This window comes from Mustela erminea, chromosome 2, assembly GCF_009829155.1.
Source record: "Mustela erminea isolate mMusErm1 chromosome 2, mMusErm1.Pri, whole genome shotgun sequence".
NCBI classification, from domain to species: domain Eukaryota; kingdom Metazoa; phylum Chordata; class Mammalia; order Carnivora; family Mustelidae; genus Mustela; species Mustela erminea.
The window spans coordinates 162,593,842-162,608,651 of NC_045615.1; the positions used below are offsets into that span (position 1 = coordinate 162,593,842).

A 14,810-nucleotide genomic window follows, 5' to 3' on the forward strand; every position below is an offset into this window, starting at 1 on the left:
CTGCAGACCTAATCCTTATCGTATTTTAGCTAAGTGATGGAAAACAGAGCAGAGGAAGCTAAGAATGTCCTGCATTGCGACGGCAACCCTGCGGTCAGCGATGGAGCCGTCCCCGGATGCCCCCAGGTCCAGACAGGAGCTCAGTTAACTGGATACAAATTCAGGTTTTCCTGGTTCCGTTGTTTTCACTGGCCAGAGCCATTCTCAGAGCATGAAAGCCTTCAGTCTTGGAAGGGAAATCACCTCATTGTTCACGTGGCTTTATAAACAAATCGAGGAAAGGTCAAACACATAGACTTCGGTCCTGGGAGGGGACGGCAGGCTGCAGTCACACACGGAGCTGCGTCATCAATGCCAGGCAGTGAGCAGGTGCCACAGTTACAGAGTTGCACGAGTCCTCGCGAAGCCCACGGGTTAGCTGGAGGGACAGACCCCGAGCGAATGACCACAGATGTGGGGAAGTGGAAAGCAGATAACCTGGCCGGGGCTCTGAGGAAGTACGGGAGCCCGGGGAGGGGCGCCTGGGTGGCTCAGTCATCTGGGCGTCTGCACTCGGGGTCACGATCCTGCGGTCCTGGGATCGAGTCCCACGTGGGGCTCCCTGCTCAGCAGAGAGACTGCTTCTCCCTCTGCTCCCCACTCGTGTTCTCTCTTGCTATCTCCGTTGCTATCTCTGTCTCTCTCTCAAATAAATAAATAAAACCTTTAAAAAAGAGAAAGAAAGAAAGGAAAAGTAAGGAAAGGAAAGGAAAGGAAGCCAGCCAGCCCAGAGAGAAAATGGGGCAGAATTAGTGACCTCTTAACAGGACAAGAGAAAAACAATGGTGGCTGAAACACAGCGTTTGAGGGGACTTGGTGGCACCTGAAGGAGCTAAAGAGAAGGTCTGAAACACAAATTTCTGAAAAACGGTAGTTCTTTTTAATACAGAGAGAACTGGCCATCTGTTACAACGGATCAGTGTCTGTTTGTTGGATGACCTTTCAATTGGCCATTTGTTGGACTGAATCTTTGTAACCAGAGTTTTGAAAAAATGGCATTCTCAGATGTCTCTGAGGAGTTGGTTGTGCAAGTCAGCTGAGGAGTCCAGTTTGAGAATTACTACCCAGATGACGGTTCAAGCTATGAAGCCAAAACTCTTTTAAGACGTAACTGAGGACATAGCAGAGCCTGAGCCCGACGTTAGGGTGGAGAGAGTCTGGTCTGCAGTCATCCTGGATACAAGAAGTGTTTGAACCTGGTCTGCATCTAATTTCCTTTCCTTCATTACAAGCAAGCTTTCTAATCAGAAACTTCACCCTGCCCGTGCAACGGAAATTCTAGCCAAGAGAATCACACAAGTATAAAAACAAACCAGCCACTCCAGTCCTTGCAAAAGAACTGTGAGGAAGAGCGATCGCTCCAAACTTTCAAAACTCACGTAACTGTGGGAAAGAAGAATCACTCAAAAAAATGTCAAAACTGTCATAACCTACCTAGAAAATAATTACAGAGCCACAATCGAAAAAGACAGATGTGGGAAAGGGGAAACGGGTCCCCATAATTTTTTTCTCCTAGAGACTTAGATTTAGGGGAAGAAAAAATAGTCCCAGAATGCCGATGATGTTCTGGATTCTCTTGGAAGATTCCCTACCAGCAATGAGCAGACTATGTCCCAAAGGCCAAATCAGCTCATCTGTTTCATAAGACCCCTGGCAAGCTAAGATTTTTTTTTTATGTTACTACATAGCTGAAAAAAATCAAAAGAAGAATATGTTACATAAAACGCAAATCTCAGGGCACGCGGCTCCGTTGAATGCAGCCACCCACCCGCGTACAGGACACTCACAGATGTCTTTGTGCTCCGACGGCAGAGGGGAGTAGCTGTGATGGAGACTGTGTGGCCCTCAAACCCTGAGATACTGTCAGCCTCTTACAGAAACAAACCGCCAACCTGTGTTCTATATAAAGGAAATCAGGCCCTGGTTACAGGCAGATTGTCCAAAAGCTCAGGCTGGGGGCGGGGCCGGGGGGATGGCCTCGGACTCTGTTCTCAATCCTAGCATTTACTTGACAGTGACACTGAGCGGTAAGTAAACCTCCAGAGCCCCCAGGCTGCAAGCCCCCCTCTCAGGGGCAGTGAGGGCTGCAGTCAGCCCATGTGTGGCCGCACCAAGCCAGGCACTGTGAGCACAGCTGGTCCGCCCCACAGAAGAAGCACCTTCCAATGTGTTCGCCTGAATGTGCACTAGAGATGGCAGGTGGCTTTCTGGTCCTCACCTGCAAAATTAAGGGACAGGAATAGCCTCCTCTTGAGTTGTCCGTGTTTAATGAAGTCGTCAAGTGCTTGGCACGGGTACTGCGGGCTTAGCACGGTGTCTGGCACGTAATACATGCTCACAAAACATATTCTGGATACGGTTATGTCAGAAGAGTCCAGAGAACAGTAGTTCCAAGGGAAAAAGGAAAGATACCTTTCACTGGTTTATTTAAGCAGAGACACATTGAGGAGATCTTTTGAGTTGGATGAAGGGAACTCACTGTCTAGATATAAGCCCTTCTCAGGCTCTCCTCTTAAGTCTCTTAAATCTAATCCTTCCCTTCCCCACTTTTAAACTAGTTATACAGCTACTTTCATTCATTCATTCAACAAATCACTTTGGAGCACAGGCCCTGTGTCGCGACCAGACACTGGGAGAAGGCCAAAGAGCAAGGCCCAGGCCCTGTTGTCAACATCTCAAAACTGCAGAGAAAAGCCCAGAAGTAAACAGGAAATTGCAGCTCAGTGACGTAAGGGCCTCGGCAGAACTGAGCCTGATACTCCTGGAGCACACGAGAAGGGCTTCTTTATTTGTGGGATCTCCACAAGGATTCGTCAATTGCCAAAGCAGTGGTGTTTTATTTTGTTGGGCTTTCCAACGCCCGTGAAAGCCGAAGGCATCCTCCTACAATGAGTGATACGAGGACCTGCATCTCGTCCTACCCGAATGTGCCCGACAGACTGAACAGCACTGAACACGATGCCTGGGCCTTTATAAGGTTGCCCACTACCCTATTCTACCTTGAACAGAGATGTAAGACAACATCAGCAGGTGCATCTCACCTTCCATAGCTATAAAATGATAACATTACTACCACACACTAGAGGTATTTGAGTTTGAATACACAATAATGGCTAATTCTAATGGGGAAAATGAATTACACTATGATTATTAGTACAATAAAGTGAACTACAGTATTAACTTGTAATAACTACTGGAATAATAAAGTTCAACATAGAAGACTATAAATCATCAATCTGAACCGAAGCATCAACGTCACTGTGACCTCTGACCCTTTCTCCTTCACCTCCTAGTGCTGTCTTCTTTTCATATGGGAATTCCATTTCCCTCTGGCTCCTTTACAGGTAAGTGTCCTGACCTTCCCTCCTCTTGAGCTATCTTCCTGTTACTCACTTCACTTATCCTACTGACCGAGGTGGACTTACACTTTCCCTCAGCCTGATTAAACTTTAGACAGATTTCTTCCTGGCAATAGGTCCCTCATCTCCCTTTCTTAAAGAGAATCTGCTTTAGAAAACTTCTAATTGCAAAATCTTTCTCTGTCTCTTTGGAATGTATATCAATTTTAGTCTCTTTCCAGTTTTATGGGTCCTAGAGGGAATGTCTTTCTCAACCTGAGAGCTACCACTTTGAAATGTAATCACCAAACAAAATGGCGCCCCATCTCTCAGTCTCTGTGGAAGGGCAGGGGCCTAATCTCATGGGTGCCTAGCTCCAAGTTTTAACACCACTTCTTGTCAGGAAAATATAAGAAAGTTTACTTTTCTTTTGGGTAAAGCCCAGTAGCATACACAGGTGGCCTGCAACTCCCTCCACCCCTTGTCCCGGCTGTCTTGAGTTCAATCTCTCTCCCCTATTGCAATAGTTTTTTTTTAAGATTTTCCTTTTTCAGTAATCTCTACATCCAACATGGGGTTCCAGCCCACAACCCTGGCATAAGAGTAGCATGCTCAAGCCAGGGGGCTCTGTAATAGCTGTGAAGAAGGTCTTCCTCACCTGTTTAGCTTTGTCCGGCACAATTTTTCTTTATCACTACATATTTCTCTCACTTCAAGGAAGAAAGAAGAGAGGGAGAGGCAAAAAAAAAAAAAAAAAAAAAAAAAAAGAAGAAGAAGAAGGAAGGACAGACCTGACAAATTATTACTGTGATCCTTTCCTCAATCAAAGGATACTTTACTTTTTTAAAGATTTATCCATTTAGTTGAGAGTGAGAGGGCAAGCACAGAGGAAGAGAGTCTTAAGTTGAGCCCAGTGTGGGGCTCAATCAACCCCGTGACCTGGAGACCAGCACTGGAGCCAAAACCGAGACTTGGTCACCCAACCGCCTGTGCCACCCCAGCGCGCCAAAGGATACTTTAACTCCATCGGTAGTTCTCTTGCTTTAGGCTATCGATAATCCGGTCTAAAACTTTCTATTTTCAAGCTCCCATCCCACCATTTTCACTCCAATCAGACATATCTGCTCTCAATTTCATTTTCTGTTTATCTGTAATCGGCTTTCCCTCCTCTCTTCTTGCCTAGGTCCTGCTGTCCTTTCAGGACCCAGCTTATCCTGACCTCCAAGAATACAAAACCTTTCTCAAAAACAAACTGGTGGTTGCCAGAAGGGAGGAAGGAGACTGGATGAGACTGAGAGGGATTAAGAAGTACAATCTTCCAGTTAGAAAATAAATGAAACACGGGGAAGTAATGCATAGCACAAGGAACGTAGTCAACATGGTCAACAATATCGTAACAACTCTGTAGAGGGACAGATGATAACTACTTTTGTGGTTACCATTTCAAAATGTACATGAATATCAAATCACTATGTTGTACAGCAGAAACAAATAAAACCATGTCAACTATTCTCCAATTAAACAAACAAACAAACAAACAAAAACAACTTTCTTTGGTACTCTTTCCCTTCTGTTTGAAGCTCACAAAAGCCACTTTCTTTCTTTTTTTTTTTCTTCAGTAAAAATCACATGGAATTTCATTGATCACTTCACTCTACACAACTCTCAAATGTGTATTTCCAACCCACACCTCTAGAATTCCAGACGTGTATATTCAGCAACTACTTTCATGATACTTCCACGGAGATGGCCACAGAGACACCCCTCACTCAACATTCCCAAAACAGAAGTCTTCGTCTTCTTCTAAACACCACTCTACCTGATGACAACTCATCCTACTAGTTGCTCAGGTAAAAAGGCCAGAATTATCTTTAATGTCCTTCTCCCACACCCACATCTAATCTGTCTGCACATCCCACGTGCTCCCCCTGTACTCAAATGTGTTTGAATCCAGTCACGTCTTACCATCTCCACCGCTGACTCCTCAGGGGAGACATCCTCCCCTCTCCTGGATTACTGAAATAACCAAAGACCTGGTCTCCAGATTTCTTAAAAACCATCTGGCCCTCGTGTGAAGCCTATTTTTATATAGTAGCCAGAATGATCTTTTCCAAGTATTAAGTCATATCATGTCATCATCCAATGGTTCCCCATTTCCCTCAGAAGAAACACTCAAGGCCTTAACATGGCTCAGACAACCAGACGTGATCTGCGCCCCTCCCTCCACTCGTCTCGAGACTCTGGCTCTGCCCAGCTACCGCCCTCCAGCCCGTGGCCCCGTCTGCACTTGTCCGGTACGGCGCCTCCTTAGCCTGTTCACGCTGCTCCTGCTGCGTAAAACTCTCTTCCCTCGGGTGGTCGTCAGGGCTCACTCCCTCACCTTCCTCAAGTCTTTACTCAAACCTCACCTTTTCAAGAAAATTACTTTGACCCCTTACTTAATATTACAACTTGCCCTTTCACTCTCTCCATGTCTGACACAACCCATGTCACCTTTTTTAAAATCCCCTTACTCTCCAACAAACTCGACTCACAATGGGCTCTCCTGAGAACCGGAAAGGCCGAGGAGGACTTCTGTAAAAGTACAGTGTTTTGTAAATTCCAAATGCATCCTGCACACCAAAACTGTGTGTGGCTATGGGATGCAAACACTCATTTTCCTGCTTGCATGCAAGACAGGTTAAAAAAGATGGCTAGGGGTGCAGAGTAAGAGGAAGGACAGAGTGAGAATGCCATTTCAGTGACACTGAGAAACGACATAACCACAAAAAGGTTGCAATCCCAACCACATCCTGAGAGACCAGAAAACCTGCAAATTGCAACATGAATTACAAATAAAAAGAGGAAAAAAACCCTAGTATTTTTGAAACACAGGTGTTGATAAAGAGTAATCCAGAAAATTCCATAGTGGCCCAAGGGTCCATATGGATATTTATTTTCCTTGCAACGTTTTCTTGCAAAGAGAAAACTGTCCCTATACAGATAATACTGAGTTATGTTGTTTCTTGAAGGAAAGATGTCTCTCTGATTTAAAGATCAGAATATAAAGCCATGAAACCATGAGATATGAGAAAATGTTTAGGTTTGTAATTTTGGTTTTTCAAAAGGCCAGAATTTAGGGATTTTGTTTGCTTTGATTAATGTCTTTTTTGAAAAGATAATATACTCATAAAAATAATAGCTATGTACTCATACCCTTTAGTGTTTCCTGTTTTCATGTTCAATAATCAAATATCAAAACTTTCCATGAGCCCCAAAAATTAACTACAAGAAAAACACTGTCTTAACAATGAAGTTTACATTCTAAATGACCACATCTTAGGTACCACAAATCAATCATCGCAACGAAAACAGATTTCCAAACTAAGATATATCAAGTTATCAAAATCAGATTACTTACTCATATTAGAAAGCACCAACATTTAAAACAGATGAAATGTGAGGCCATTATTAAGATAGACTAATAATTTCAAAAACATAATCAATGCCTTAGGCACAATAATTCAACCTTCATAACATAAAAAAATTATTCCATTTTGACATTTAATGTTTCAAGGAAAATGCTTCATTTGAACTTTATTCTTTTTCCTTATTTTGATTTTTAAATATAACTTTTGAATTTTATAAATATCAAAATAAAAGTTACACTGTCTTAAAATATCTTTTTAATGAGGCTAAAGAGAACAAAGAAACCATGTAAATAAAATAAATTCTCTGCGGCGTTTCCTTGTGGTGGTCTCCAGCGTCACTGCGCGCATCCTCCTCACTGTGGCACGCAACAACACGGACAAGCCGTAATTATTTCCAGATGGAATCATTTATAAAGCATAACTTCATGCAAACTTTTTACTTACACATTCTGTGGCTGTGACTATTAGTGAGCTTGAGATGACAGATTTTCCTCCATTAAAGCTCACTGAAACATCAAGAGTTCTGAAAGAAAATGAAAAAAAAAAAAGTAATTAAAGACACATTAAAAATCAGAGGATTGTGGGAGATTTTTATTTCCTTCTATGCTTCAGACCATCAAGAAACTCTACTTTTGATCACTTGTCCCAGCGTCTTCCTTTCCTGCATCGCGTCCTTACTTAGTAGCCAGAAGCAAACACCTTAGATGATCTAATTGTTCCTGAAGAAGTATTAACGTAAGTAGGAACTTAAAAAAATTCCTTAAGAGAAATGCTGAGACTGTTTTCACAAAAACCTAAAAAGAAGAAGAGGAAAAAAAGAAAAAAAAAAAAAAAACCTGACATCTTATTTAGGTTCCTTTACCAATCTTCAGATATTACTATCATCGTAAGATTATTATGAACAAAAAAATAGGAAATTTTTTAAAAAAACCATTCAAGGGTAAAATATAGAGAAAGTACTACTATAAGAGAACTAAAGTGAAGAAAAAAGATAATGCAATTTACTTGTAGGTATTTTTGTGGAGGGACCCAGGACATTAAAATATCTTGACAAAAATAGAAGAAAGGATGTTTTTTTTCATGGCTGAGACACATCAGAGTTAGAATATTGCTCTTATTTTTGAAGTATGATTTCAAATTATAAGACAGTAATAATTAAATTTCATTAATTCAGATTCTAGTAATTATTTGGGATCACTCAGTCAGGGGTTGGTAACTTTTTAAAATTTTTTTATTTTTATTTTTTTCAGAGAGAAAAAAAAGAGAGAGAACAAGTGCTCACAAAGCTTTGGAGAAGGGGGGCAGAGGGAGAGGGAGAGAGAAAGAATCTTGAGCAGTCTCCATGCCCAGCGCAGAGCCCAGTGCAGGGCTTGATATCGGGACCCTGATATCATGACCGGAGCTGAAACCAAGAGTCTGGATGCTTAACCCACTGAGCGAACCGAGCACCCCTGGTAACTTTTTTACTAAATATCTCTAACAAGGAAAAAAAAGCTCTAACAAGATATCAAAAGAGAGGGAAAAAAAAAAAAAGAAGACTTTTAAATATTAAGGAAACTGCCCTTTTCCAAAATAGTTTACATGGTATATTATTCTATAATAATCAGTGTGCCAACATTTCAAAGCTGCCCACCCATTAAAGCAGAAAGTGGTAGGTAACATTCTGGTAACCCAGCTTCTATACAGTGCCATACTCCCATTCTCATAAAACATTCTAAATTCTAAGAATTAAGAGCTAAAATCTACAACTGTTTTTTTTTTAAGATTTTATTTATTTGACAGAGCGAGATCACAAGTAGGCAGAGAGGCAGGCAGAGAGAGAGAGAGAGGAGGAAGCAGGCTCCCTGCTGAGCAGAGAGCCCAATGCAGGACTCGATCCCAGGACCCTGAGATCATGACCTGAGCCGAAGGAAGAGGCTTAACCCACTGAGCCACCCAGGTGCCCTAAAAACTACAACTATTATTGAAATTATGAAATATAAAATTTTGTTATATTTAGAAGATTTCTTCTCTATCCCTTGAATTGAAAGCCAAATGCTACTAGTTGCAGAGAGTTATGATAAAAGAGAAACAATCTTCAGCCACCAGTAAAATTTTCGATTATGATGCCAGGGAGGGGAGACAAGACATATTATTTAGTCCCCACTCCGTGCCAAAGAACCCCCTCAGCATTTCATGGACATTATCTCCTTTAGTCCTCACAAGAGCCCTTAACATAGGTAGTCGTTCCACAGTTGTGCAGATGGGGTACAGAGAACCCAGAAATGCTAACTGCTTTGCCTAAAGTGGTAAAGCTAGGTAGGGTTCTGAGTAATCTTGAAGTCTCCCCATCAGACCACACAGGCTTATTGAAATCAAAATCTGTATGTGTTTTTTACTCAATGTTATATTTAGTTTGGAGTCATACAGGAACAGAGCCATCAGGAAAGATACTCCTAGCAAACTTGGAGCTGAACTTTTCTTCAAGATTCAGGAATAGTCCTATTAAAAATAGGTCTTATAAATTATTCCCTCCAAAATGTTTTGTTTAAAAAAAAACAAAAAAAAGTTAAGCTATCTCCAGAAATGAATGAAAACTTAAGATGTTTACATCAACTGTTTGAACTTTTGAACTAGTTTCCCACAGAATGCCAAGCAGCTTATTTAAGAAAGGAAACTGCAACCCAATTGCTTATTCTGCAGAAATGAGTGCCTTGGTTTGTTTCTTTCTTTTTGAAGATGAAGCATAGTTGAATCCAAAAATAATCTCCTGGTTTCCAATTCCTCTATTTTAAAACAAGTACCAGAAAGCATATCACATGGTAGGCATGGTTTTAGTTTGGGGGAAGATGATCTAAGTCACAATAATATACGATTGTTGCAAATAAATTACTGATTCAATTTTTATGAGTTCAGTAGATAAGACTGAAGTTGTTGATAATTTGGTGCTTAGAATTCACCAGAAATAAAGCCATTCTCTAATTAATGAAGGAAACATTAAACATTCTAATGCTCCTGGATGGAGAAAAAGGAAAAAAAAAATGTTCATGCTTATCCAAATGGAATAAGAACAGAAGGTCCTCCTACAACAAATTCACCCCTTCCCCTAGCAGAGATACATGCTGATGAGACCTTGTAGGCAACCGAAACAACTGTGCACTATCCCCAGATCTCAGTAAACACGGTTAGTGTCACAAAACTGAGTCAAGTCTCCACAGATACGGAAAGCCCCAGATGATTCTTCTGACATGGGGCCTCAACCAAAACAAGGTGGCCTTCCCCTTCTTGAGAGCTGACCATGGTCATCAACATCAGCACCGACAATGACGGGGTCTACTGAGTCCCTACGACGAGCCCCCCACGCCGCGCTCATCTTCTCCTGTAACCCGCACAGAGACCCACGGAGCTGGGCAGCAGCGTCTCCTCCACTTTCCAAGGGAGGAAACCCAGGCTTGCAAAGGTACCCGCCCCACCATCGAACTTCTCTGACTCTGTAGTCAAAGTGCATTTACTTCTACCCCAAACGTCCTTAGTCCCTGATCAGTACATGAGAGTCTTACACTTAAATTTCTCTCATGGGTCACAGTGAAGTAGCCCTCCCCCAGGTTTTTACCATATTCATACATCGCTCACGGTTAACCAGAATGGCATTTACTAGATACTAAGAGAACATGAAAAATACACTACTAAAGTTAGTTCTGCCTTTAAATGTTGTTTCTTTAGAAAAACATTTTTAAAATAATTTAAATTTAGGAAACTGGCAATGCCATGAAAGCTACCTTTGCCTAAAGTTACGCCACTCTTTTGCGGGCACACAGATTGGTAAATCCATCCTACCCTCTGATCCAAACCTAATACCCTGACCTTTCGTTATCCCCAAATTCCAATATACGTAATGTTTCCCGTCAGATTTCATGTCAGTTCTGTTAGCACCTATGGACTGCTCATTCCTACGGAACCCCTACTTCTGGTTAGTGTATTACTAACAGTAGAACCCACACAATTTCAGTTACAGAGACTTTATTATGGATAAAAATTCTTGAAAGCCATCTTGGTTTTATTTAATTCCATAGAGAAGTGAGGGGGGAGTTCGTTTTTTTTTTTTTTTTAAGATTTTATTTATTTATTTGACACAGAGAGATGACAAGCACGCAGAGAGAGAGGAGGAAGCAGGCTCCCTGCTGAGCAGAGAGCCCGATTTGGGGCTTGATCCCAGGACCCTGGGATCATGACCCGAGCCGAAGACAGTGGCTTTAACCCACTGAGCCACCCAGGCGTCCCGGGGAGTTCGTTTTTATCTATCCTAAGAATCAATTAAAATCTGGCCCGGGACTTAAGGAGTTAGGAGTCCTGGGTTTGAAGCCTAGTGACTACACTCAGCCTTGCATCCCTCCATCTGTAAAATGGGTATCCTTGAACCTATTTCAGAGTTGTTTGGGGGAGGAGAGCGTGATAAAATAATAAATGTAAAATACTTAACACAGTGGCTGGAACACAGCAGTATTCCCACATTACTGTCACACCTGATTATTTTTCTAACAGATTATTTAAAATAACAAGGTGCTTTTCACATAAAATCTTTGAGACCCAAACTAAAAAATACATAGATAATATAGAAGAATACAGAGCAGCAATAAAATAATTACCTAACACTTTTTTGCTTAAAGAACTTCTATCCTATTTACTGCTAAAATACAGAGAGAGACACTGTTCGACAGCTGCCTAGTGTATAAACATCATGCAGGCTGGTGTAGAGACATTTTTCAATTTCCTCCCTGTTACAAAACATCATCTGATTAAACCCAACATCATAGGTTGTGTGCTTAAACCTCAAACTGCACTCTAAATTAGTTTATAAATGTTTGTCAGTAAGATCATTGGATCACTCAATCATTCTATTGTAAGTGAATTAAACAACTATTTGTAAACTGCCTCCAACACACCAAGCTAAGATGTGCGGGTAACAAAGCTGCAGTAACACATAAAACACGGCACTAAACCGTAATGAAAGGGAGCCACATAAACAATTATTAACAGAGTGTGTTCCTACTAAAACAGGAAGAAGCACAGGACTCCTACAGGCCCCAGCGGCGGGAGACACTACTACTCGGCTTTGCGGTGGGGTCATCAACCAAGGTTTCCCGCAGGGAGTCACTCAAAGACGAATCCTAAGGAATGATCAGGAGATGACGAGGGAAAGAGATGAGAAAGGGGCCCAAGGGGGAGCTACTTGACGGGCCGGAAGCCAGAACAGCACAGAACAGTCGGGGAACTAAAACCATGCAGCATGGCGGCAGCAACGAGTGGGGGACTCAGAACACTCGGCCTGCGTGGGGAAGGACTCTGAAAAACCCAGAAGGCCATCGTTTAGACACTTGGAATCCGTCTTAAGAGTTTTTAAATAATGTAGAAATACGGTCAGAACTGTGTTTTACAAATACCATTCTTCTTACAGAGCAGGGCATGGATTGGAAGAGTAAATTCTACAGTCGAAAGACCAATTACAAATATCTTGGTGTATTTCAGGTAAGAACTAAAGTCAAATTGCATTGAAACAGTGGCACTAAGGGTGGTGTGAAAATGAAATTGGGAGTTATAGAGGAGTTAGAATAAAAACAACTAGACATTCATTGGATGTACAAGGTAAGGAGGAAAGAAATCATTCAAGATGACCAGAGTTTCTACCTTGCTGTGAGGTGGTATGCGCGGGAAACACAGGAGATGGAGAGTTTGAAGAGAAGTACATACTTTTATCTTGGGAACTTCAAGTCGAATGTGCGCATGAAAAATCCAGGTGAGTCAGCAGACAACTGGATAGTGGACCTTTGGATAGTGGGTTTAGAGTTAAGGAAAAGATCTTGTCTGGACATCTGGAGCTCCTCATCAAGAAAAGGAAGCCTTAAAGATGATGCACTTATGGTCAGGCATCTCACCATAATGATAATTGAGTTAATGGATAATTGAGTTAAGAAGAGGAGCCTGAGAAGAAACAGCCAGGGAGGTGAGAATATAAATCATGAAAGACAAAGGAAAACTTCCGAGACAGGACTAGCCCACAGTCCATAATGCAGGGGTGGTCAGGGCAGAGAAGAAGGCTGAGAACTGACAACTTCCCACATTGTTTTCTGTAAATTGGTTCTACATTGTTTAGAATTGCTTACAAATATCTTAATCCAATTTTTTGTTCCATTCTTGGAATATTTTTTCAAAGTAGAGGCATAGGGGCACCTGGCTGGCCCAGTTTCCAGAGCACACGACTCTTGATCTCAGGGTCCTGAGTTCAAGCCCCACATTGGGTCTAGAGCTCATGTAAGAAAAAAAAAAAGGTAGGATAGAAGAAACCTCAACCACTTACCGTAACAAAAAGACCGCTTTACGTGCATCTTAATGTCACTGATACTCCACAGTGATAAAACTAAATTCATCCCACATGAAAAATTATTAAATAGTATTGTGATACATAATTAAGTAAATAAAACTCAGTAAATCCTAATGGTCACAGAGAGTTTATTTAATGTTTAAAGATGCAGGAGAGTTCCAAAACAGAATAGCTCAGTGCCAGATGTCAGAGCTACTCTGAACTAAGAAATTCCATACACTGTGAAATACGGTTGACGTTTCAATCCACAGTTGCCTACCGGCAAAGCATTCACTTACTGCTGACTTTATGCAAAGCCAACAAAAGAGTGCCATTTTATGATCCATTAACAAAGATGAAAAAATTAAATAAAATTGTGAAAGACATTTGCTAGAAGCAATAAATAATCTACCTCCAATTTGCACATACTGAAAATCCAGCTGGCAAATAGCCAAAATGTTATTAGAACTGCAGTGACTTCAGGTATTTTGAAATCGAAAGCTCCATTAAAACAGTCCACAGACCTTTTTAAAAGTTACTTTTAAGTCTTCATATTTGTGAATAGTTTAAAGATTCTACTTCTAGTGATGGGTGTATATGGAAATTAGTGTTTTGTCTAAGGATATTTTCTTTAAAACAGTTAAAGGATTCCTGAATAAAATAATTTTTGAGATGTTTCAATAAATGTGTAAACTAATATATGAAGACTGCCAGATTTCAGAAGGAAAAAAAAAGCTATATTCAGAGATGTGCCATACATCACGCCTAAAGTTATAAATTTTTTTCAGTATTACATTGAAAATAACCCCTTTTAGCTGTTTTTGTATATATATATTTTTTTTAATTTTATTTATTTATTTGAGAGCATGAAAGGGGAGAAACAGACCCTTGCAGAGCTGGGAGCCTGATGTGGGTCTAGATCTCGGGACTCTAGGATCATGACCTGAGCCGAAGGCAGTGGTAACCAACTGGGCAATCCAGGCGCCCCCTGTTTTTGTATATTTTAATAAAATAATGAAAATATACTTGGGAATAATCACTCAATTTTTAGTGCCTTTCATCCAAAAATCCCAAATGTCTTAGTAATAGCAAAAAAACAATGGTAGTATTTAGGAGCACTACATAAGAGGATTTAAATACATTTTTAAGGATATCCTCTATCTCATCGTGTATCTGTCCCTCTCTGAACACTCCTGGTCACTTAAACACCAAATAATCCTGTTGGAACGATCGCCCTTCCACGGAGCTGAGCCGCGCTTCCCTGTACCTTCCACTCTGTCCTCCTCATTTCCTCGGAACAAGGAAGAGTCCGTCAGGTCTGTTGTGCACATGACAGCGCTGACGTTAGAAGACAGCTGATGTGTCACACCTGAACCATATCATTTTCAGTATTTTAAATTTCGCCCCATTTAACATTTCCATATTGGCAACATCTCTTTGGCCATCACTCCATGTGTTCAAATTAGTTGTTGTTCCTCTTAGACAATTTCCAAAACTAAATATAATACTTAGGACGGAGATGCAAAACAGCTTAGGTGAACTGATCACACTTATGGGTCTAATCAGAAAGCAACAGGGGCATCTGGGTGGCTCAGTCATTTGAGCTTTCAGCTCAGGTCCTGATCCCAGGGTCCTGGGATCGAGCCCCGAATCCAGTTCCCTGCTCCGTGGGAGACCTACTTCTCC

At 41.3% G+C, this 14,810-nt stretch overlaps 1 protein-coding gene across 2 annotated transcripts in view; it reads right to left on the reverse strand.

The window, feature by feature from the left end:
* Nucleotides 1-14,810, reverse strand: part of ANTXR2 (ANTXR cell adhesion molecule 2) — a 145,104-nt gene that overhangs the window by 83,195 nt on the left and 47,099 nt on the right. For both annotated transcript variants that reach the window (XM_032334698.1, XM_032334699.1), the window contains one exon: nucleotides 7,232-7,310. In XM_032334698.1, coding sequence (XP_032190589.1) covers nucleotides 7,232-7,310 — 79 coding nt within the window. The remainder of the gene's footprint in view (nucleotides 1-7,231; nucleotides 7,311-14,810) is intronic.